Source organism: Falco punctatus (assembly GCF_963210335.1).
Source record: "Falco punctatus genome assembly, chromosome: 6".
Classification (NCBI taxonomy): domain Eukaryota; kingdom Metazoa; phylum Chordata; class Aves; order Falconiformes; family Falconidae; genus Falco; species Falco punctatus.
The window spans coordinates 29,044,777-29,069,544 of NC_137585.1; the positions used below are offsets into that span (position 1 = coordinate 29,044,777).

The 24,768-nt window shown below is 46.0% G+C and overlaps 1 protein-coding gene across 2 annotated transcripts in view; it reads right to left on the bottom strand.

Moving 5' to 3' along the window:
* Positions 1-24,768, bottom strand: part of AKR1D1 (aldo-keto reductase family 1 member D1) — an 87,130-nt gene that overhangs the window by 36,044 nt on the left and 26,318 nt on the right. For both annotated transcript variants that reach the window (XM_080391284.1, XM_080391283.1), the window contains one exon: positions 1-24,768. This exon is cut by the window's right edge. In XM_080391284.1, coding sequence (XP_080247410.1) covers positions 1-93 — 93 coding nt within the window. In that variant the 5' untranslated portion in view covers positions 94-24,768.

Here is a 24,768-nt window from a genome sequence, read left to right on the forward strand (position 1 = left end):
TTTCTGGGGGTCGGCGTAGGTGCCCAGCCCCAACAGCGGGATGCTGTTGCCGTCGCTCAGCGGGACGCGGTGGCTCTCCGCTGTCAGGTTCATAGTGCCGGCAGGTAGGGCCGCCCCGAGCGCGGGGCCGCCTCCGGCAGGGGCAGGAGCAGCCGCTCCGCGAGCCAACCGGCACCCACCGACCGACCGGACCGACGGCGCCTCCGCAGCGACCGAGGTACGAGCCGCCCGCTCCCGCCGGCGGGCAGCGCCTTTTGGGGGGCTGAGCGGAGCCACGTGTGCCCGCGGCGGCCCTGCACCGCGCCCCGCCGCGCCCCGCCCCGCCCCGCCCCGGCCCCGCGGCCACCGGCGCCCCGCGCCCGGCCCCCCGCGCGACGGCTGCCCCGGGGGAAACAGGGCGGGCCCGGGGGCGCCCGGCGTCCTGCGGGGCTGGGGGCCCTGCCCGCTGCCGGGGAGCCCCCGCGGGGCCGCCCTGCCCGCAGCTGCCAGCGAGGGGTCCAGCCCCCGCCGGCCGGGGTGACTGCCCTGCCCTGCCCTGCCCTCCCCTCCGCAGGGCACGGGCTTCCCACGCTTTGGGGGGGCAGGTCTGGGGACTTTTCCCACAGGAGCGTAAAAACCTCTTTCTAAACCTGCAAATTCGGGGTTACCAACAATGAGTCCTCCGGGGACAGTTTCCACCTCCCTGCCCCAAGGCTGCAGGCTGCCGGCTGGAAACCACTGCCGTGGGGGCGAGGAAGGAATGAAGAAAATCCCAGACGGGAGAGCGGTGAGCGGTTCCTCCGCCTCAGCTCGAGTCCCACATTACAGTGAACGTGCTCCCAAGTTCCTCACCGTCTGGTTCTGCTCCGCTGCGGAAAAAAAATATCTGTGTTTCCTACCCCTGACACCCCAGAAAGGGTCGAAGAATGCCCGTTGTGAAATTCAACCCACTGCTCTTACTGCCCTTTCCGCCCCTGAGGGCTGTGCCCTTACACCGCTCTGCAGGGAGGTGCCCTGTCCCGAGCCAGCTGCTTTGGGTCCCGCAACCCTGTCTACGCTGAGTTCTCCCCGTTTGATTTTGAAGTGTACGGTCTTACATGCCTTCCTAGATCAACCTGAAATTAAGCTCTCAGAGGACATTATTCCTCAGCCACAACCATGTTCTTTGCCTGGCAGATTATTTTATCTCCTCTAATACGCAAATTAGGTTTCTGTGCATGGTTATAGTTCAGCAGGTTGCACAATTCCAAGAGGGGCTAATGGATCTGTTGTGATAAGTTATCTTTGCAGGGTTCTTGAAATCAATAGGTGTGCGCTATTTGCATTTGGTGAAAGGGTTAGTGGCAGTTAAGGCTGGGGACCTACCTGGAGAATAAGCTCCCTACCAAGGGACCCTTTTAGTGTTACAGATTAGATACCTGCAAGGGTCTCCAGTGGAGGTGGAAAAATTGCCACTTTTACTGGTAGGGATGTGCCAAGCAGCTCATGACTAAGCGCAAGCCCACTTGATCCCTGCCCAAAAATTACTAGATAGCTGGGACAGCCCGTGGGACAAAGGTAGCATGCTGTGGTGTAAAATGCTCCTTGGAAAGTGGCACGAACGTGGCTGAAGCTTTCCTGACAGCCCAAGCTCTACGTAAACAACACAATGCAAAGAACTAGCTGTAAGGTGACTGGGTTCTCATCTCAGGGAGGGAAGCTGGGGCAAACTACAGCTTGGCTGTAGTTACTGTGGGCAGCCCAGACCCCATCTGCATGCTATTGTAAGCTGTGGGTACCTGCGGGTACAGGTGTTCACATGTGACAATAAGGAAGGGAAACCAGTGTCCTCCTCTATGCCTCCCTTTTGTTCCCATGTAGCTGGCTACCATTTTCTTGCTACAGGAGAAGCTCTTATCTCCTCTCTTTGTGCCAGCCGTGCCTAAGCACACTCTGTCTGGTTTTAGTAGGACAGGTCGATGCCAGCGTGTAGAATGGAGTGCTGCATCTCTGAGCCATAGCCCTCGTTCTGCGGTATTTCCAGCAGAGGAGCAAAAGCATGGAAAGGGATGGAAATGGGCTGAGTAGAGAAGATGTGGCAGAGGGCATTCAGACACCTCACTGTTTTCAGCCCTGTCCTAGAACCCATGAAGAGGCCCTGCTGCCAAGTGGCTGATTCCTACCCCTGAGCTCCCATGCTGCATGTCCACCCCAGAATCCACTTTTCCATAATTCCTCCTAATCCAGCAGTTTGTGGGGTGGGTGTGTATGTGTGTTTGTGGTGCAGGTCGCACATTTGCTTCAGGCTCGGAGCACATCCAGCTAGCTCATGTGTTCTGGCATCAGAGCAATGCATACCCTGAGCCGCGCGTGATCCCGAGCTAAGCAAAGCATGACTGTGTCTGCAGTGCCTGTCCTGGGCACGTGAGCAAGTGTAAGGAGCCTCTCTGGCAAGAGTGCACTGGCCCTGATATACGATAGCCCTCAATGACAACTGAGAAAGAAAGATTGAAGGACTTGCCATAATTCGCAGAAATGGGAGCTTGGGCAGGGGAACAACTCCTGCTTCTAGGAACAGTTGGGCAAAGCAGCCAGTCACCTGGCGAGGCAAGCCAGGCAGCCCCAGGCGCCCCTGCCCTGCTACGGGCACGAGCCCCCGGCACACGGCAGGGTCAGGGTGACAGACAGCCACGGGGTAAGAGGCAAAAGTCACCTCTCTCTTCTAGATTCATTTCTAGACCAGACCTTCTAAAATTCAGCCAGAGTGCTTGTCAGAGAAATTGGAGGCAGGGGGTTTTACAAGTCCTTTTCCCCACTTCGGTGCCTTAACCAACAGCAAATAGCATGAACACTTTTTACACACATGACACTTTAATTCCCCTAGCAGTTCCAGCTCCCTACCCTACTGGTTTAATGCCTTTGCAGGTTTTATATTAAACCCCAGAAAACAGACAGGAAAATGCATTACTTTTTTTCATTTACATTGGGTTTACTCACTCGAAATAGCCTCGTTTCACAGAAGCTAGAAATACTAGTGGTATTTGAGCTGATGATGAGTATCCTTTGAAGAACAAAGGAAGCCAAATAATGCAGCCCGGAGACTGTTGCATATAATTCTTGTTAGTAACAATTTCTGCTAGCTGTTCAGGGGAGTACAGTTCGCAGTTTTGAGTTTAAATGACTTAACCAGACTTTTTACGAGGACACAGTATCTAGCAACTCCAACTGCAAAACAATGCAAGTTTCTAGAGGCAAAGCTTTGGCTGCTGGTTGTTGTTGATCAGCAACTATTCAGGAGCTTTTATAAAATGCAGATGTGATCTCAGTTCTTTCTCTAGGAAACAAAAACAATGAGGTTTCAGCCTGGCTTTACTAGCAAGTAATGAGAATTGCCATCCTATCAATACAAGTTTGCCATCTCTAGTGAAGCTTGTAAAGCACATAAAAACATCTTCAAAAGCAACTAAGGCAGATTTGTGATTCCTGTATCGATGGCACAGAGTTTTATAGCTACATTAGTCATCTCAGACAATTAAAGAGCAGGAATTCGAAAAGCAGCATCTTATACCTAAATGTGTTTCCCTGCCCCCCATATCCACAAGCATGTGCGGGCGCATGCGCGCACACACACACACACGGATTTAAAATTGTAAAGCAAAATTAAACGTAAGTTTTTACAGGAAAAGTAGGTCAGTAATCTGAGGGTGCTTGCTGTTAAAAACTTGCAGAAATCTCAGGTAAAGAAAGTACTTAACATCCTCCTTATCTGAACAAAACTTGTCAGTAATCTTTTAAAGTAAAGAGGTCACCCTTTTACGCATTTTATCTCAAATTGCAGAGTATCCTGGGAAGAGGAAAAAATGCAAAAGGCCCTTAAATACAGCCTCCCAAGTTCTTGAAGGATAAATAATGGGAATAAGAAGGAGTTTCAGCTGAGCAGGACTGGTCTTGTCATTTTTTAAGTTTCATGTTTTGTCTGAGATTTGTGGTCTTCCCCACCCCCACCCCTTTTGTTTTTTAGCAAGCTGTTATTTTGGACAAGGAAAGATGTTAAACCAAGTATTCTGCTGGATCTCGTAAATCTGGGTGTGTTTACACATTGTAGATGAGATTAGTGAGATTCTAGACCTGAATGACCTGCAGTGCTTAGAAACTATCTTTTTAAGAAAGGAAAATAGGAAGTGCTTTAATAATACATGTATTTATTAGATAAAAAGAGCACATTGCTACACTGTTTCTATTTTCTGTAGGAGCTGTGCTCCACTCTTTGTGTAATTATCTGCTAGAATGCATACTCTGCATGTGTTTTTAGTTAAAATTTCTTAAAACATGGTCTTAATGTCTGCATATTTTCAACCTACTCCTTTAACAACTCACATAAACTAGCATGTGTCCATTGTGCATGTGGAATATCTATTTGTAATATATGTTTTCAGCTATTTATCTTAAAGATTTTGGTAGCATATGTCATGACTATTATTTCTTTTCCTTTCTTACCATTAAATATGATAAACTAATACTTATCAAGAAAAACTTCTAGTTTCACTTTTTAACTCTAGGAAATAAGGTCTGTATAGTGTTTCGTAGGGGGACTATAAATGAGTTGAGTCTTTTTTTTCTTCTTGCTACTTTTTTCAGTGTGGAAACAAATGGTATAAATTGAAACTGGAGAACTCTTCTCTGGTCAAAAATGTCCGTGCATCTTCTTACTCTTTATTTGCAGATTCCAATTATCATCACATATGTCATGGTATAGTTCCCAAGGACATCCGTTGAGGTGAGTGGTGCCTTATACTGCCTGCGTGATTCCCTCCCTTAGTGGTCAAGGGATTTGTCAGATGGAAGCATTTGTGATCTTTTTGCTTTGACCGTTTTTGTTGCACAATGAGGCTGACCACAGCCAGGATAACAGCCCCTGGGCTTTGTGGGGAAGTGTGATATAAGAAGGGCTTCTTAGCAGTTTCTATGCAAAGGCTTTTTTCCCTAGCTCCCATGGGTGCATGTAAACTACTTAGGAAACAATGAGACACTTAAGTGATGTGCTCTTGTTTATTTAAATAACTTTTATGTCTGCTAAGGACTTGTTCTTGCTGAGTCCTTCTTTGAAGGCCCAAAGCCTGCTTTCAAATTGTATCTGACTTACAGCTTGGTAGTAATGGCAGCGTAATACGTGTGCACTTTTGGTGAAACTCTTCCCTGCAAGACCCCCAAAGCAGTACCTGTCCTCCAAAGACCTCATCTGGCCTTGCTTTTCCAGCAGTGACACAGCACTTTTGCTGGATCCTTAAGGAGAACATGAGGACAGGGAGAAAATGTGCCTACCACTTGTGCCTGTGGAGAGAATTAGGAAAATACTTGACAGCTGGGTCACTTATCCCTTCTGCTTCAGATAAATCCTCTGTGGCTACAGCTGCGATAAAAGGGAAATTCCTAGGTATCCTTGACACTGTTCCATTGCTCCTAGTAACACTGGAAAAGTCAGGCCACTTCTGGGCTTTGATCGCTCCTGGGGTACAGGAGGAATGCCAGCAGCTGCTCCAGATTATCCTCTCGCCGCTTCCAGCGACCGTGGAGCTGTGCTTGCGCTGCATTGAGGCACGGGGACTTCCCCGCGGGCTGGGCCAGCGGTGGCCATCCCGGTCTGTCCCCATCCCTGAGCCATCCGGGAGCAGGCGCAGAGCCTGGGGCTGCAGCGTCACCTTGAACACATGCCACCGCAGCCCTCGCACTGGGTGCCATGGGGTGCATTGGGTGCTCTGCCAAGGCGAGTGGTTGTGCAAACAGCGAGCGCCCGCTCAGCAGTTTAACCCTCCTCTTGTTTGGATTGTAGTAGCCAAGTGCGTCTGTGGTGGATACTGTACTAGAGCCAGCAGCCTCTCGGAGAGCTTGCTCCCTCCACAGCTGAGGGAGAGGAAGCAAAATCTCACAACACCAGAGCCAAAATTAGCCAGGCTGCCGATACACCACCACTACAGTGTTTCCTATGGCATGATGGCAGGGTGGCTGGCACCCAGCAGTACGGCCCCTAAAATGTGCTTTTTTTCCCTTTGGGGTCCACTTCAGGTGCTGAGCTGCTCTGTTAGCCTGCAGGGGCTGCTGTGGATGGGCTGAAAGGCCCTGTGGGAGACCAGGAGCTCCTTTGGAGGACCAGCAGCTGTTGGGAGAGGGGAAGAGGTGCTCCATTTGAAAAAGTAATCTTCCTAATGCTTTGGAGAGGTAATCCTCTAGTCCTTTACCAGTGTCGTTTACGTGAGCCTGCTGTCTTTTGGGCACTGTCCTTATGCTCGAATGTGGTAAGAGCAGGGCTTGTAAGGAATCAAGCCAGAAGCTAGCTTATTTTTTTTTCCCCTGGTCTGTTTACTGATGTTATCACTTTCTTCTAGCAACAGTATCTCAGTTTCTGCTCCAGACTGTCTCTGCCATGGCTCATGCACCCCTCTGGAGCTGGTGAGGTCTGTCTGTCAGATCCCTGGGCAAAGGTCAGTAGCTGCATGGTGGCCCCTGGATTCCTCAGATACTGACCTTTGCCATGTGGGGAGGCATTAACCTTTGGCCCTGAGTAAGTGTCCTCATATCTCACCTCAGTTAGTCTGGCCTGCTATTTGATCCTGTCAATATAAAGCCCTTTCCTTTGGCATCCTGCAAATCCAAACCCTGTCTTGATGCCGGTGGAAAATACCCCGTGCATTGCGCCCGGCTCTGAGTCAGCAGTGGCAGAAGCGGCAGCCCGAGGAGAGGTGCTCGTGCATCCGCAGCCCCGCTCACTTACAGGGCAGAGGAGCGGTGGGCTCCCTTCCTCACCTTTCTTCAGGTGCCTGTCTTCAGGGTTAGGCACTGTGGGAAGATGTTGATAATGCTCGTGTCATGCAAGTTTTGGGAGTTGGGGGGTTGTAGTTCTGTTTTTTTTTTAACTCCTGATTCAGTGGTAGTGACTCACCGAGAGGGTCATGCACCCATGTGAGCCCCTCACTTCAAAACAGGCTCTTGGGACAGAGTAAGATGCATCACCAGATCTCCGCATGTTCCAATACCATGAGATTTCTCGTCTCCTTTCAATACGGAGCTTGGTCAGGGGCTCACCTCAGTACACCACCACCCTTCCAGTCACCTCACATGCTTACGTGGCTTATAACCTCACACAGCTCCCTTGGGTCCACCTCAGGGCGGTCCAGGAGGTCTTCCTAGGTCAGCTCTGATGAACGACCATTTCACTTCCTTGCGCTGGATGAACAGCTGTTTTCTGTGACACCTGCTTTAAGAGCCTTGCTGACACACTGTTTCTTTCCTTGCCTCCAGCAACAAGCAGACACGTCTGACTAATTACAACAAGGTCACGCTGGCAACTTCTTGCAGTCGGGGAGAAAAAACATTTTTCCACAGCACACCACCTGTCAAATGGTCTTGAGGTAAAATAGCAGAGAACAGGCACATGCAGTTTCTTTCCCTTCTCTTTTACTATTCAAAAGGGTGAAAACAACACAGCCTTGGAGATGAGGGTCCCAAACTGGCCAGTTCCTGGTGAATGCAGCACCTCCAGCTCCAAGTCCCTACCAGGGAGGCTCTTCCTTTGAAGTACATCTCGCCTGGGCCGGAGCCAACCTCAGGAGGAGGAAACTATCAGCTTGTAAAGAGAGCCCCCCGGGTGAAGTCTAACAGCCCGGCTGCTGGTTCCTTTGCTTGCAGGTATTTCCTGGGATGCTGTAAAAACAGAAGGTGGTGGGGGTTTTGCTGGTGCCAGCTGCTAGTTGGCAATGCTCTCTGTATGCAGGATCATGGAATTTGGAAGAGTAGGCTTTAAAGCAGCCCACTGATGCATTTTCGCCTACCTGCTTGCTTTTTAAAGTGTGCCAGAGTGCTTTAAAAAGCCAGATAAACTCATCTTTGTGTGGGTTAGTCCTTTTCCTGGAGCTGGCAGGCGGGAATGGGACCACCTCGGCAGGCGGGGAGGGGGGCGGTGCTGGGGGGGCAGAGTGGCACTGCCAAAGGACATGAAGTCCCACTTGAATGTCTGTGCTTTATGAACAGAGGTTTTAGCGGGCCTGACGGGACTCACAACCGCATTCAACTCTTCATTCCACATTTAGTACCAAGGCAGTGCATGCTGATGAAAGCACAAGGTGGTTTTTTCCTTTCAGAACTCTCTCAATTTGCAATGGCCACTCTTTTTGTCTGCTTTGCAGTGGAGGTAAAAAAATTTATTTTTTCACCATCTGCTTTTCCCACGTTGCCACTGAATTTTTGATGTTCACATGTACATCAGCAGATTGAGAAATCTCCTGATGGATTGTGAAACGTACTTATCATATTCTGCCAAGCTCTACCAGCCTATCACTTGTCTTCCATACCACCTTGCCCATTTGAACTTCATTATCAGGTTTATTCAAGCTTATGCCCAAATAGCTGCCTTCTATGAAAGGCCAGTCCTTCTACCCTACTATTTTTCTGTGCCTCATGTCATCTTGTGTAATTAGGCATCATGATGTTAAACCTCCTCTCTCCATGGTGTTGTGTAGCATCTTTGCAAATCAAATGGTAGTGATCCAATTTAGGATTAGGAAATGGAAGCAGAAGAACAATGCCTTGTTTGCATAAGACTGGAAAAACAGTTGGGGCAGAGCTGGGACTAGAACCCAGAACAAGTCATAGGGCTGCTTGTCGTAACAAGAATGGAGAGCTTGCAGCAACTTCTTTTTCTGAGATGATTTACTAAATCTTCTGTAATTAGTTTAGTAAACAGTATTAGGTGGGAAACAAGGAACAAAATGTTCTCTTCCAGCTTCCATAGGTTACTTGGTATCTTTTGTAGCCATAAGGGATTAATGGTGGCCCTAGGGGAGGATTGTGCCATAAAACTTTTATTAAATGTTTCAAAAGCAATAAAGAGACATTTGACCTTTCTAAAATTTTGCAAAGTAATTTTTTTCCCTTGTTGTCAAAGCACCTTTGAAGTGTTATATCCTGAAATTTTTAATCATTTAAAAAAATAGCTATGTATGCTCTGCTGATGCTGACTCTGTCCTGTGACAGCGATTCAACTAGTTATGCACAATACTGTTGTGGGCAGACAGCAAATAAAATGCTTCAAAGTGGAATACCATCTTTCCTAGATTCCTTCATTAACAGAAGTATTTTAAATCTTGTAATCTCAGTAAGTGACACGCTAGGCCAGAGGGTTTGGGTTCTCCTACCAGTTTGATGATCTCTTTCACATAGGCCTTCCTGAAAATTATCAAGTGTCCAAATTGAGAAATGAAACTTTTGTGAGCATAATGATTATTAATTAGATAGTCCATATGTCTGAATTTCATGAAAAACTGAGCTGCCATTTCAGGTATATTGTTCTGCTTATTGTGGACACAAAGGTAAAATGACCTAAAATCCTTTTTTTTTTTTTTCCACTGAAGAGCATTCAGCCTGGATTTTCAAGCAACAACTGGCCCTGTGAAAGGAAAAGACTCTGCAGGGCTCAGTGTTTAGGGTAGAAAGGAGGCAAGTAGATGTAGATGCATTCACGGCTGGCTTTTTGCATAGTGATGTACTTGCAGCAACATGGGAAATATGCAGAGAAACTACAGGGAATCATTGATGCTGGGCATAGGAATTGCCTTGGGTTTCTTGCAGTGCAGGCCAAGAGACAGAGTGTGAATAAAAGGTGGAGGCTACCAGAGCCCTGTGTCCTCCTTATCTTCATAAGGTGCAAACCTATCCTTCGGGATATAAACTTGGAATTGAAATAAAGTACCCCTGAAGTTACGGCATCTGCTCAGTGTGGAATAAGATAAGGAACAGCTTTTTAGACTTGATAACTTTGTTGTGACATTTTCCATCACATTTTGATTTTGAAGCAGAAATTACTTTTGTTGGGATCAATCAAGTTGAAAAGCATGCGTGCTCTGTTAACCGTCTCTTTTCTCTCCAGGAAGCAGTTGTTTTAATCCACTCTTTGCTTCCTGCTTATGCTTGTTCCTTGCCAGTTCCACACATATCTCTTTAATTCTAAATTCCTTTTCAGTTGTTACTGTGATTAAAACTCCACGATCCTTGCTCCTTAGAAAGAAGCTTGTCAGGGCACCTCTCAGGCTGCTATAGCATCCTCTGAAGGGCAAAAGCATCTCCTTGGTACCTAGAGTCCCTTGGATGTGGTCTACCTCTCTGTGAAAGGACAGCAAAGCCTGGGGCAGCAATACCTTGCACCTCCCATCCCGTCCATTTACAGGATGCTCTTGGTGCCCATCCTCAGCTCTACACACTGCAGAAGGTGGACACATCCCTGCAACATGCCTGGTGATCTCTTGCATACTTGCAGTGCTGCTGCATGCCCCAGGGAGCCCAGCAAGGCTGGGGGTGAATGAGCCTTGGCACGCCGTCACTGCCTGCTCTCACAGCTGGTTGTTTGTCTCAGCTGGGACCCAACAGACCTTTTCTCAGCTCTGTTTTGTATAAATCCTCATTGCTGTAGCACTTCATCTGATGTTACTAACATGCATGGTTTTTCTCTGCTCTTTCCCCTGAGGAAGGTGGGGGGAGACTGGTGTGGGCAGTGCGGTATTTCTGTTTCACTCTGGTTATTTTAGAAACAAACTTAAAAACATATGTTCATTTCAGTTCATTTATGTGACAGAGACAAAGTCGAAGAGACAGGCCTGTAAAGTGGAGCTGAAACCTCTCTCAGAGCTGGGCTGTGTTCAGGGATCCTGTTACACCACATTTATTGCAGGCTGGTATTTAAATTCACTATAGCCTGCCCCATCATTGTATTTTTAAACGCCCCTTTCTTTTAGAAATCTCTTCATTTTGTCATCTCCTCCTTTTTTCACTTTCTTCATTTGTTGTTCCCTTCAGGACAATTTCATTTTTGGAAATACTCTCTGTTCTGCAGAAACCAGCATATATACTACAGAAACACATTTGTACACATACTGATAGTCTCAGTTTTCTCCTTATCTAGATCCTTGTTGTGTTGCATGTTGTGCCCTTGCTACACAATTCCTATCTAAATTTCCACTATCGTTGAGGCAGTCTGTACCCCTGAAATACATATGTGTTAATAAGGCAATGGTTGGGGTTGGCAGGAAATGGTGATGGAAGGTTTCCTTATGCAAAAGTCAGGTTTGGCACATTTGGTTTTCATTCTTCATCAAAGCAAAAGGAGAGCTTTATAAATGATGGTGGGAAGAAGTCTGAGTGGGGGAGATTTCAGGAGATAAAGCCCTGTCTGGTGGGGAGGGAGGTGAAGGGGCAAGAGACTTCAAGTCACAGCTTGGGTGGACCTTGATGTAGATGTGAAGCCCCCGCCTCTGTGAGCTTGCTGAATGGGGCTGCTCCCCTCTTGACCAATGTTTAGAGATTTAGCAACTGAGAAGAAAAATAAGATAATAAATGATGATTAACTTAATCATGAGAGGAGAGCACCTGGGTGCGATGTAGGAGACAGAAGTTCAAGCATTTGCTGAAATCTGTCACAACAAGGAATTAAACTTTCTCCTTCATGTTCGCCTCCAGTGCTGTAATCCCTGTGGCTGCCAGGGCTTGTCCTGCTTCTCACCAGCCAGGCCTTCCCTGGGGCTGGGAACTTGCAGCACCTCAACTGTTTCTTCTGGGAAAAAGTTGCCATAAAGTGCTTCCCATCACTTCTAGGAATGCAAATGGGATGAAGACAGTTGTCACTTCATTATACTTTAACACAACATATTATGGTCTTTTTTGCAAATATAATCAGAAACTTGAATAATGATCAAAAAACGGCAAATTGGGATTTTCTCAGCCATGGTGAAGTTATGGAAATGTGATTAGTGGGGCCAGGGAAAGTCTAAGCACGTTTGTGAAAAAAGCTGAGATTTTTGATAGGCGCACATGGTTTTGAGCACTCCTTTTTGCTCTTCTTCCTAGTGATATTGGTGAGGATTTAGTTGTTCATTTCAATGGGAGCAGGGTCCAGTGTACAAGCCATGATCAGCCAGCCCTCCACTAACAGAAAGCTGGAAAACATCTACTCAACCACTTCTGAAATGTCTGGATGTAAGTAAAAGTGATCAGAGACCTGTTTGTTGCTCAGAGAATGTATTTGCCACAGTGGACTAATAAACTTTCCCAGATTTTATGCCTTAAAGAACTTAAATAAGAGGTCAGTCCCATTTGTAAATGAAACTGTCTGAATTCGATGTTAATGGAAAGCATCAGGGACTTTTACAGTTTTTTTTTCCCTGTGGCCGAGTGCCTGTACAGTTGCTTTTCAGAAAACTTAGTGCATGTGATTCTTTTTTATTAGAAAATAAACAGAAAACACATGCCAATCAACAGCTTCAAAAAGTCTTTGCTGTAATATCAGCACTAGAGCTGTGCAAAAGCCTCCTAATGGGAAAGCAGACAAGTTGTTTTCAGGCACTTTGGTAGAAAGCTGAAGCTCTGGCCAGCTTAGTGAAAGGTTTATGAATCTTTTGGGGAGCCTCTGCTACATATAATGAACCCTTGCTGATTTTTTGCTGCTGCTTTGAAACCAGGTGAAAATCAATAGTTTGAAGGATTCAAACCTAACAGAAAAGAGGAGGAAGGGATGCTCCTAGGATGGGAAATCTTGTACACACCTGCAAAAACAAAAGCAGCTGCATTTTTTGTTGCACTGGCAGGAATGCTGGGCAGAGGGCAGGGGGGGCAGTTGCCTCCCAAACTTTCAGGTGATGACATCCTACTCACTCTCCCCTACCCTGTGGCTGATGTCAGCAGTGCCACATAGTGCTTTCTGTTCACACCATCTGCCCAGACTAGATGTCTATCAGGTGTGCAAGCCCCCTCCAACACAGCGGGAGGAACCAGCTCTAGGTAGGGACCCAGATGCACGAGCCCAGCAGCTGCAGTGGTGGCATTACCTCTTTCAGCTATCCTTAATTGCTTTGCCATGGCAGTGCCGGGTTTAGCATGGGCTAACATCCTGGTTTTTGGGCAGGACCTATAGCTGGGGTATCATCATTTAAGGCTAGCGTGGATACCTCTGTGTCTGGAGCGCTTTGTATTCCGTGCCCTGTGCTTCCTTTGCTTTTTATATAGTGTGGCTTGTACATGGTATCATTTTACTAGAAAAACGCTTCTTAGATGCTGCTGTAACCAGAGATACCCTGACCTTACTGTCACCTTCTGGCTATTTCTCATGCCAAAACAAAAAGGTAAGAAAATAGAAACTAAAAGGATAGGGCAATCACTGGGTTTGTATTTGCATTTCTTTCTCTTGAGCCTGTAAATAATCTAGTTCATGGCAATGTTTCTATTTCGGGTTCCTGCTTCATTTCTGCTTGGTAACTGGCTTTGAAGAGGCTTGGCGGTTTTCTTTGCTTTTTCAGGGGAGAGAGAGGAAAGGTAACAGGAGGTTGATTGAAGCTGTCACGAGGCCGGTGAAGCTGCAGCACTCAGAGGACCGGCCAGGAGAATGGCTCACCCTTCACGTGTACTTAGGGAGGCAGGCAGGCTCCCAGGCAGGTTGGACAGCTGGCAGGGAAGAAAAGGAAAGCACAAAAAATACCCTGCAGTCACATGGCCAGGTCTTCCTTGGGCTGGCCTTCAGTCCCTGTCCCCATCACCTTTCGTAGGCAAGGCTGTCTCCCAGGCTTGTGTAAAAAAGTGCTACACCCTCTTAAGTAAAGCTGTGTGGTTAAGCAGGTTTCTGGCAAACCAGTGCAAGGGTCTGGACTCTTATTTCAGCATGGAGGTGAATTAATATTTTTGTTTTCAAATAATTGACTTTTGAGTTATTTTATCTTAGGTAAATCATTTAAGAGCAGACTGCAATTAATATTCCATTTCCACAGCTCCTTATAAAAGTGTGTGATGCAGTGCTTAAACTTGTAGAAAAGTATGCTGGACAAAGCTTGATAAACTTTGGTTCCCAGAATGATGAAGAAGAACAAATTTCTCCTCTACCAGGTCTTCTGGACCTAGCTTTGCAGAGTGATGCCCAGGCAGCCTCTGCTGTGTCTCACTGTACCCAGACTCCTTCCTATTATATTATATATACTATCTCATATCGTGTTATATACTTCTTCCCTTATAGTGGCTTCCAAGATTTTAGCTTGTAACCTTCTTTAAGAACAAATGCATTCTTCTGTATGAGAAATGCAAGGATGGCAGCATGGAAATTTCTGACATTTGAAATTTCATTTCAGTGTTTAAGTTTTAGAAATGTAATTCTATTAAGTAGCCAAGAGACTGTTGAGGCCAAATGAAAATCACTGGAACATTAACTTGTGTGGGAGGGTGGCTTCTTGTGTGTCCCACCAGATGACAAGACCTTGTAATAGCCCAAAAGCTCTTCTGGGATCCCCTGCTGAAGGGACACAACTTTTTTAACGGCTGCCTCTTGGCTGTAACAGAGCTTATTTCTCTGAGAAGCAGAGCTCTTTTCTTGCCTATTCTGTCTTTGAACCAAACAGCATGAAACCTAAATGATGCCATGTGACTTCTTGAGTTTTGCGATACGCATGGATGATTTTGGAAGTATTGTTGATGCGAAGTGGTCAGATAAATGGAGAGACTTTGCGTGTGGCGTGTCCCCTCTGAATTGTCCCATAGTGGCCCATCCCGCCGGACCACCTTGACGGGTGAATGAACAGCAGCTGTTCATTAACATGGAACAGAGATCCGGTGCTGGCTATAGGAAGTAAAAGCCCTAGAGCACACTGCAGTAGCCTTGTTCTCCTTTACAAAGCTCCTCTCTGTTAAACTATGGTATCAACCCACACTGGTGTACAAATGCCCTTCGTTAGAGTTTGCACACTCTGTTGTATCAGGCTGCAGTTAAAAAGCAAATGAACAAAACCTGCTTCTGGTAATTTACTATTTAATGATACTGGAAGTGAGCTTATCAGGAAAAAAAACCCTGATTGGGGTGATTGTGCCCAACTGTGGTGCTGGAAGGAGCGGGATGCTCAAGCTCTGAGGTGGTGGTTTCACTGGTGACTCTGGAGATGGATTATTTGCAAAATCGCAGCCTAATGTGGCTCGCTCTCCCAGAACGCGGTGTGTTCCTAAGACACAGATCTTTGTATGTTTAATAAGATGTTAAAAGCAGAGCTCAAAATGTTCATTTACATTCCCCTGTTCTGGACCATTTCAGTGACCATCTGGTGCCCCCTCCTTTTTTTTTAAAGACGCTTTTGTGTCCTGCATATTAGTTTTTGCTTACCCTTTGAGGCCCAGTTTGGCAGAGTGCCTAGGAATGTGCTTGGTGTCCTGTCCCTTCCTAACTCAGCAAAACACTGAGGATGGTGCATAACAATAAGTTGTCGTGATTCTGCTCCCACCTCACCAGAGAGCCTCATCCTACCAGCTGCTAGAGCAGCCTTTGGTTGGAAGGTGGGAGAAGGATGCGGGAGTTTGTACAGTGCTTTTGTTTCCAGGGAGATTTTTAACACTTGTCCTGGTGGCTTGCTCAGATTTGCGTACTTGAGTAGCTACAGCAGCCTGGCATCAAAGTGGTAGGGGAGAGAACTGTTCAAAGAAAAAAATAGTTCCTTCATGGGTCCGAGCAAAGTTACTCTCTGAGATGGAGAGCTGAAAGACTTTTCAGCTGAGCCTCTGTTTCCCCTGTGTATTAGTGCTACAATTATTGATATAGCTGGTTTTGAGGTGTGAAAGTTCAGTTCATTTGCTTAGCCAGAGGCAAAGCAAAACCTCTACCCTTTCTGAACTGACCAGAGCAAAAGGCCATATTTTAACCTCAAGAAGAGTTGGCAGCCATGAAGAATGTCTGCTGGAAAGTGAAACCCAAGAAATTAAACTCAATGAACACTGCACTGCATGCCTTTGGTATGTCTGTGTGTGCATGGATGTGACTCAGAGGGAGAGGAAGGATGGATCTGATACCAACTGTATTCAGTTTAGGAGTGAATGCAGAGGCAGCTGCAGTTACTGACTGATTTAGGAAGGAGTTCAAGTCCATTGAAGGAACTTGGTGTAAATGGCTGTGGGTGCATGTTTTTCACGTGGGGCAGCAGCCCTGCCACTGCGGCTGCAGTGCTGGGGCCCATGTGGCCAGGAAAGCCGCGCCACCTCCAAGCAGCCCAGGCTCAGGCAGCAGAAACCATTTCCACCAGCACCGCTGCATCTTCCACGTGACTTTTGCCAGGAGAGATATTTTGGTGAGGGGATGTAGCTGGGATGATTCCTACTTTCTGAGCGGGCCTTGCTGTGCTGGCACAACCCTGCTGTATAAATTAACTGATAAGCTAAACCAGCTAAACTGTTTTAAGTTTAGTTTGTTTAAGTGGCATTTTACAGTGGCATGAGTACACTGCTTTTAAACTGAATCTTTTAATTGTACTTCTCTGGATATATTTTGCTTTGTAATGAAGTTCTTATTCAATTTATGTAGCCAACGTATTTTGGCTAACACTTACGTTGTCCTTTGCTCCAGGAGGCCTCTTTGGTTCAGGTGCTATCATAGCTTCTCTAGGAAGCAAGCCAGGATTTTTCTGGTCATTGGAGTGCATTTGCATTTGTTCACTAGTGGTGTTCTTCCCTTATCTCTGTTTGTATTATGTTACCATCCAGGGTATTCCTGCACTAGTCCTGTGTTTGTATGGTGCCCAAAAGATGACACCTCTGTGAGCTTGTGGCCTGTGTGTGGGACAAAAAGCCCCAGAGAGTGGCTAGAGATTGCTATGAAGATCTCAATGCTGTATTTTGTTCTCCTAAATTAAATTCCCGCTGTAGGTCTTCCTACATGCTGAAGTAAGGGATCCATGTGAAAATATCTTCACTCCATGTGTATTTATTATCAAAGTCCTTCAGGTTTTGTTTGACTGTTTTGATGTGTCCAGTTTCTTATCTGATGCCTTTTGGTTACCTTTCTAATTCAGAGACAAAGTCCAAAGAAAGATTGGCATCTACTTACAGAGGGTGGAGTTGGCAGAAAAATGGGTTAGCTCTGCCCCATTTTTGATCGGAAAGTGTCCTTGTGAAATAACCCCAGCTGAGTTCTGAAAGAGAAAGAATTCCTGCATCTTCTGCAACTGCTATTGTCACAGTCCCCGGCAGGGATAGATCTGATTTTAAATTAGATAGTCAAGACTGCTCCCATTGTGAAGCTGTGGTACCACGGGTGATGGGGCTGGGGACAGAAGGAGAGTCAACTGCAGGCAAATGCCTCTCAGGATTGCCTTCTTGACCTGTCCTCAAGGATGTCCAGGGTTCAAGGTCCCTCACCACCCCCAGGTGCTCCACTCCACTGCTTCATCATCCCTACTGCTGGAAAACAGGCCCTTATGCTTCGCCTGAACCTCCCTTCCTCTGATTTAGACTATTACTTCTTGCCCTAACCTGCAAAAAACTCCATTGTCTATACTTCATGTGTGCTCTGCTCACTTAAATATACAGCATTTGTATTTCTAATAGAACACAGAAGACAAGAAAGTCAACTCACACCTTAGAAGGTGACTTATAGCCCTTCCTGGCTGAGCAGGGGCTTGCCTGGAAGACAGAAAACTCCTCTCTACCATACCAATATAGTTTTAAAGCACCTAAGGGTGTCCTGGCTGATAGTATGTAACGAGTGGCAGGGCTTGGAAACTGTGAAAGGAATATAAGAAGGTTTATTACAAAGAGCTTGTGTTCTCTTAGTACGTGCTTGTGATCTGCCATCCGGCAGGAGCAGGAGCAACAACCATCCTGCAACCTCGTTCAGGTTGGGGTGAGCAACCACAGGTGCCTACCAAAGTCAACAGTGAAATACCTGAGCACAGCAAGACAGCAGGCCATCTTGTGGTGATTATTAGTGGGATATTTGGAATTGTGTCCAGGTAATTAGCATGATGAGTTATTCACAATACTGCCTATTGGTAGGGGGAATATTGCACTTATGTTACTGGGGGGGGGGGGCGGGGAAGTGAATAGGGAGGAGGTTAATGGTGGTTGCTTTTGCTTTAGCTGGACCCCCAAAAGAACATCCTCCATGGTGTCATTTACTTTATTCTGACACGCTGCTAGAGCAGAATTTACCTTAGCTCTCAATTGCTGCTTCTATTCGGGCTGAAATGCCTGAAGTGATGGTGATGATGTCATTCTTGTGAGCTATGACATAAGGTGCAAGTGGGTGTCAGTCTCAGAAGATGAACACAGCTGTCAAACAGGCAAGTCTCCTTAAGAACCAGGTCAAAACCTTTTCAAGTACCTAAACAACCCACTTCAAGTGGCTACGCAACAGCCGATTTTTCTGAATTTCGTCAAAGCTGCAGGAACAGCAGTGTTTTCAAACAGTGTTCCACAGCCATTGCTGAATAGAGCTGAATTGGCAAATCACAGATACCCAGAAGGAACAGTGTCCTGTTTATAAGGAAAAAGCGCGGTTACTGTGGTCAGACAGCCGGGCCACAGGCCAGGTCACGCCTCCTAAACATATTTTATCTAACCTCATGTCACAGGCAGGATGTGGGGAATGTCAGATCTTCTCTTCTGAAAGGTAAGGGCCATTCAAAGAGCACAGACTGGCATCACTCTTGTGACTCCATCACAGTCAAAGACAGCTGCTTTGCCTTACACCAGCTGAACCTTGGCTTCTTAATTAAGGTACCAGAGGAAATTTCCAGACGTGCTAGGATCAGGATTGGTGCAGATCCACCTCGGTGGTTTTCCCCGGGCAGTTGAGAAGGCAAAGGCAGGCTGCAGGCAGGCCTGAATGGACCCATTCTTCTCAGCCAACTGCTAATACTTAAGGTATGTCTCTGCTTGGCAAACATGGGGTGTGACTTGTAGCACTTAAATCATGTGTGCAGCTGACATGGTCTAGAAACGGTGAGGCTGTAGGTAGAGTCCCTGGAAAGTCCTTGTTCCTGCTGCTTGCACTCATATGCCTGTGCTGCTCTGCCCTGGCCTCTGGTGTTGCAGAGGGTGGCTGGAAGAAGCTGTCAGGGCTGCAGAAGCACCTCTCCTTGGTTGGCTGGAACTAAGGGGACGTCTAGTGGTGGTATTTTAAGATCCAGATCTCCAAGTAACTAGAGGCATCTAGTTTTTCTACTGTTACTGCAGCTTCCTTGGAAGCGATGGGCAGAAACAGCTGTGAGATTAAAGGTGCTCTTGTGTCAAGTTTCCCTTGTGAAAGCAGCTCCCAACTTTGATTACTACATACAGGCAAAGTTCAACTCAGTTTCCGTATGGCAATCTCTCTGATGGTAGTGGGGCTTCCAAATACAAAATGGTCATAACTGGTGTAAGATTGATGCTTCTTGACTTGGCCTGATGGGTTTTATATGGTCCCGGTCTCTGCACATGGAGACCCCAGACCATAATCAAAAGTAGTTTAAACTTTGTAATTTGAATTTTGTATGTGAATACACAGAATATGTAAGATATTCATGACTTAGGCCGTGCAGTGAGACCCTGCTATATGTCACAGACATGCAGAAATTGGTTGCTGATTTCTCAGTACTGTGCATTGATGTTTCTCACTCATATATCACTTCACATTGGGCAATAGTTGGGGCCTTAGCACAAGGTAAACCTAAAAAAGACAACACTGCATCCCCCTTGTCCACATGCTTATATACTGCTGTAAATAAAGTTAATGTATGTCACTACAGGTAGCAATGTAAGACAACATAGTGAATAAATATTCATTTTATTTATTATAAAAGAGGTTTGCTAATATCGTTCTATTTTCTTTTAGGATTTACAAAGGTTTTCCTTGGTAAATATTATGCAGTTGGTGGTAGGTTTGCTTTGAGGGAATGTGCTCTCAGAAAGACAACTTGGCAAGATGATCTTGGAGGCTGTGCCAATAACAGGTAGAGAAACTCAGGTGCAACTCCCCAAGGGATGGTCTGCCCTGAGGAGGCTCATTGCAACAGGCAGACATGGTAATGTATTGCTAAACAGCCTCCTCTTTCTCTCTAGTCCAAGAAATGCATCATTTCCTCAATGTAAAGGAACTAATTACTTATTTTTCAGGCTATTAAACCAAATGCAATATATACATGCCCCCCCGATGTGTTCTGGAATTGCTGCTGCTGCAGTCACAGCAGGGAAGGATTTCACTGCTGCTGCTGCCATGTTTTTCTTGTGGCACATTATTAGACAAAGCTGTCTCTTGTTTTTGGGGTGTTTTTAATGCACAGTGAAACTTCTGCTCTAGCTTCTTGGCTAGTTTTCTTTTCTGAACCCCAGAATTCATTTCTTTGGATGTCTTTCTGCTATTTCTCAACAATTCTTTCTGCTTTTTATTTTTTCTTTCTCATAGCATGGGGTCTTTTTTTCTGTTCTCAAACCAGTGACCAGCAGAAAGACCTTGAGTAAGAATCTCTCCCCCTTAACCATCTAATTTATTTAGCCCAGGCTTTTCTCTGCCTTTCTGGCTTGTATGTGTGCAAGGCCAGTCATTACCTTGATCACAGAATACCCCTTGTTTGATGAAATAGCTCTGGTGCTGAGCAGGGAGCACAGGCAGAGCTCAGACATGTACCCTTCCTTCAGACAAGCTTTCATGCTTCTGTGCGTGGAGCTGGATAAAGTTCCCCATGTGATGTACTGAAGTGGTTTCCTTGTCTGTGGATTCACAATGAAATATAGGGGGTTTGGTGTTGGTATTGTGTTTCATTTAAATTTCTTCCTTCTCGCCTCCAAGATGTTTCCAGTTGATTATATTTTGATTCTTGAAAATGTAACTTGTTCTTACTTCATTCTTATGCATTCTTCCTTACTTAACATTTTTGCCAAGGCATGTAGTAAAACCCATGAAAAGCGGGTCTGTGGGTGGGGGTAGTATTTTTTCCCCAATTAGACTCCCCCTTCCCTGCCCCTGCTGCACAAGTGTAAGTTGTTTTAACCTCCTTAATTTCAGGGTGGTGGTGGGGAAGTAGTTGTAAAGTAACAGGATTTCACTTTACCTTTTGCTGTGCTGTGACTTTCCCAAGGCTTATGAGGTACTGAAGGGCTCTGTGACAGGAAAAGTTGTCACATACCTTTTTATTCGTATCAGCAAGTTCTGCAGGGCTGTCTTTCTCTTGTAACAGCCCCTGCTCTGGCCTTCGCTCACTTACCTACACCAACTATTGCTACTTTGGGCTGCACAGCAAAAAGCAAACCCCTGAAGGAGAGAAGGGTCCCTCTCATTTAGAAGAAAACTTCCATTTTCCAGATACTCTTGAGTGAGTTCTGAAGTACCTTGTTGCCTTTGTGAAGGATTTTGTCATGTGCGACTTTGCCACACATTGCAAATTAATTTGAATTTCCCAAGTCTTTTTGCAGCATGTCATCCTATTTTCCACCTGTCTCACCGGACAGGTTAGATTTGCGCTTGTAGGGTCTAAGTGAGGATGGAAATCTTTTCTCCTTTCTCGTGACACGTCTGCGCGGAGTGTGTGTATGTAGCGGGGCTGGGCTCATGTGCAGGCAGAGTGTAACGTGACCGTGTTTGCGAGGGATGCTCGGAAGGTGCGGCTGGCTGCGGGCTGGCTGCGGCTGCGCCCCTGGCTGGCGCTGCTGCCGCTTCTCCGGTGGAGCAACAGTGCCAACTGCTGGCTGCTGCGCCCGGCCTGCGGGGCTTGCTCCTCCACACCGCGTTCGGAGGGCACCGGTACCCAAAACACAGCATCCCGTTGCTGATGGCTTGGGTACTCGGCAGTAGAATCTCAGTTTGATAGTCCTTGTTTCCATACCAAAATGATATTCCGTTGTGTGCGGGTAAGCCCTTGCTGGTTACCTTTCTTTGCGATGTTTCTCACATTCATTTAAAAAGTAAATGTTAATATTGTTTTAAAGCTCTCTGTCTCTCCTGATCTTCCAGAGCTGGCTGCTCAGAGGGAGGAGGAGGTGTCTGCTCTGAGCAGTGGAACGGCCATGAAAGGTGTCGTGCGCTCCCTGAGATTTTTTTAGTGACCCGGTTGTGCCAGCAATTTGCCAACTACAAATTTGAGATGCTCGTATGTGTTACAGCCACAATGAGCTCTGAATAAAATTACACGGTAGTTTATGTATTTCTGCACATGGTACCACACAGTGGTTTTGGTCAGGAAAAAGGGGAAAAAAATAGAGAAGGTAAGAAAAAGAAAAGAATGTACAGGTGTACATATAAACTCCATTTTATTAGCATTTCAGTAAGATGCTTCAATGGAAAAAAAAGATTATTCCCCACCCCAAGAGAAATATCAAATGGAGGACAGGTCTGTTTCTTTAAAAGTTTTCTGTGAGAACGGTTTTGTTCTATAAGGCTCCATAAGACTTTGTCTTTGCCCTGTCTCCTTTCTTTTTTGGCCTGTGATCTTTTTCTAGTGGGTTACAGCATTTACAGGAAGCGACAGAAGAGGGACATGGATAGGGAATATGAAACTGGGAAAGGAAAAAAAAAACCCAACGTAAAATAAAACAAAAGAAAGATTAAGAGAGCCTTGCAGAGAGAAAAAGGAAAGAAAGTGAATAGGTAGAGCAAGAAACCTGGGAGAGATGATCAGGCAAAGTTTGCAAAGGGGGGGGGGGGGGGGGGGGGGGGGCAAGGAGGGACAGGAGGATACAGGCAGCCAAACAAACTGAAAGTGAGTCTGATGAGTCAGGGTTTCTGTGGGTTTCTTGCACCTCCCAAAGGGTCATTTTCTGCTTCCTCCCAGCCACAAATGTTCTTCGTAATTTTTTTTTGGAATAGAACATGGGAGGAAAACAAATAAATCAGCTATTCTTAACCATACATGGCAAGCCCAGGCTGAGGCACAGGTGGACTGCAGCCATGCGTGGCCTCTAAGTTGAGGTTGGAGAACTGTGGCCACCCAGCAGGTTTATCACTGCTTCTAGCTCTCTGTTGCTTTTTCACTCATATGTTGGGGTTGTCTTCCCCAGTGCCTTCATAGGAAAATCTAAACTAGACGGGGGCAGGCAGGGGAAGCATTTTGATGCTACTTTGAAAGATAGGAACATCAGAACTCCTCCTATGAAACTAAAACCTCAGGTTTTTGGGATGGGTTTTTTTAGGTGAAGCTTAAAAACCCTATGGCAAAATATCTCCTAGGCAGCATGTTACTTCAGCCTCACCTGGGAACCCTAAGGTGGCCCTGGGCACCATTAGGGATGGGAAGGCCACTACACTCTGCTCAGTGGAGGAGAAATGGTGTGCAAGTGCAGTGCTGCTTATGCCATGGGTCCTGCAGCAGTCAAGTGCTTTGCTAAATGTTGGGAGGGGGAAATTGAAGTGATTGGAGGACAATCTCGGTCAGTTTTTCAAATCTGTGATATCCTGATTCATGTGGGTCCTGGGAACAGTTTGAAAGTGAAGTTCAGGTATTGCCTAGCATCTGAGAAAGCAGAACGCAAATAAACAGAAATGAGCAATGTGTGGCCCCAGACCTCACTAACTAAGCACAAAACTGCTACTGCCCTTAGATCAAGAAGTTTAAGGAGCTTGGAATTCCTGTTTCTTAACAAATGCTTTTGAATATTCCAGAAAATTATTGTAATTAATAGCTGTAGGCAGAGAAAAAAGCACTAAAAGCAGATCATAACTATGTTATAACAGATGTGTGCTGCAACCAGCTGCAAGTGCCACTCAGTCGACTTCTCTCACAAGCCATTTTTAAGTAGCTTTCTGGGAGTGGGAGAATGGGGACATTAGTTTTTCTGGTTAAGTTGGTTTTCTGTCAAGAGAAGTGAGTGCCAGACCTGACACCATGAAGCATGCAGGGGAGAGTGAAGTATAACTGTCCCCTTTCCGTGACAGCAAGCTGTTGGGTTGACCTAAGCCACAACACGTAACATCACCTCCGTGTTCGGGAGATAGATAATCTAGCCTTCCAAACCCCAGCTGACCCTCCGAACCTTCCTCCCCCATTTCCTCCCACACAGGATCCATTCTGATTTTCCACTTGCTGACAATAAGAGCACATTTGTATATGAAGATAGATTTAATCTAATGATATTATAAATGTACCAAGAATAAAGTTCTATAATAAGAAATGTTATTGGAATACTTCTATTTACAGTTTGGATATTACATGGCATTCACTGGATTCCTTCTTTGCATGTTCATTGCTTCAGTCACCCAATTGCCATGTTTTAGTTTAAATTTCTGAGTACAGAGAAGTTTTTATTTAGTGTTATAACTGCATTTCACAAAGAGTTTGGGTTTTTTATAAGAGTTTTGTCATTTAGGTTGCTTGTTATGATTCTTTCAGGGTCTGCCATTTTAACATTTTATTTGTACCAATTATGGCTGAACCTATAAAATAACAGTTAAAATCGGTTCATTAAAACCAAAGAGAAAATCACAGATTTGGACAACAGCAGGAACTTATTTGAGTCATTATAGACATGTCTGGAAGCTTGAGGGTGGGAAGCCAGAAGTGGCTGGAGAGACATCAAAGCACAGAAATGATGGGAGATGTACAAGAATGGGACATCCCTTTTGGGGGAGCTGCTCCACTTGAAGAACCCCTGCGACAAAATAAAAGGTTATCGAAAAGAAAATAATGTGCGGGTTCTGAAGGAAAAAAAGGTGAGGACTTACTCTTTCCTACTAGCTTGCCAGCAGGACTTGGCACCGCTGCTCACCTTCCAGCTGGAGACTTGCAGAAATCCTATAAAGCTCCGCTCTGATGAGTGAGTAAAAAGACCACTTCCTGGGCTTTGTGTTTTACACCTGTAGCATTTTCCTTCCCGATGAAACAACTACCTAACAGGTATGATTTGGACTCTGATGCCCTTGCACCTCCCCTCCTTGCCCCTCGCTGCCTTTCCTTGCTCCCCCAAGTCTCCAGGGCTCATTCCCTCCCTGCCAGGAGCCTGGACCCAAGTCCCTCACCAGGAGCACACACTGATGTGGGAAAAGCCGCTCAACAAGGTGTTGCTGGT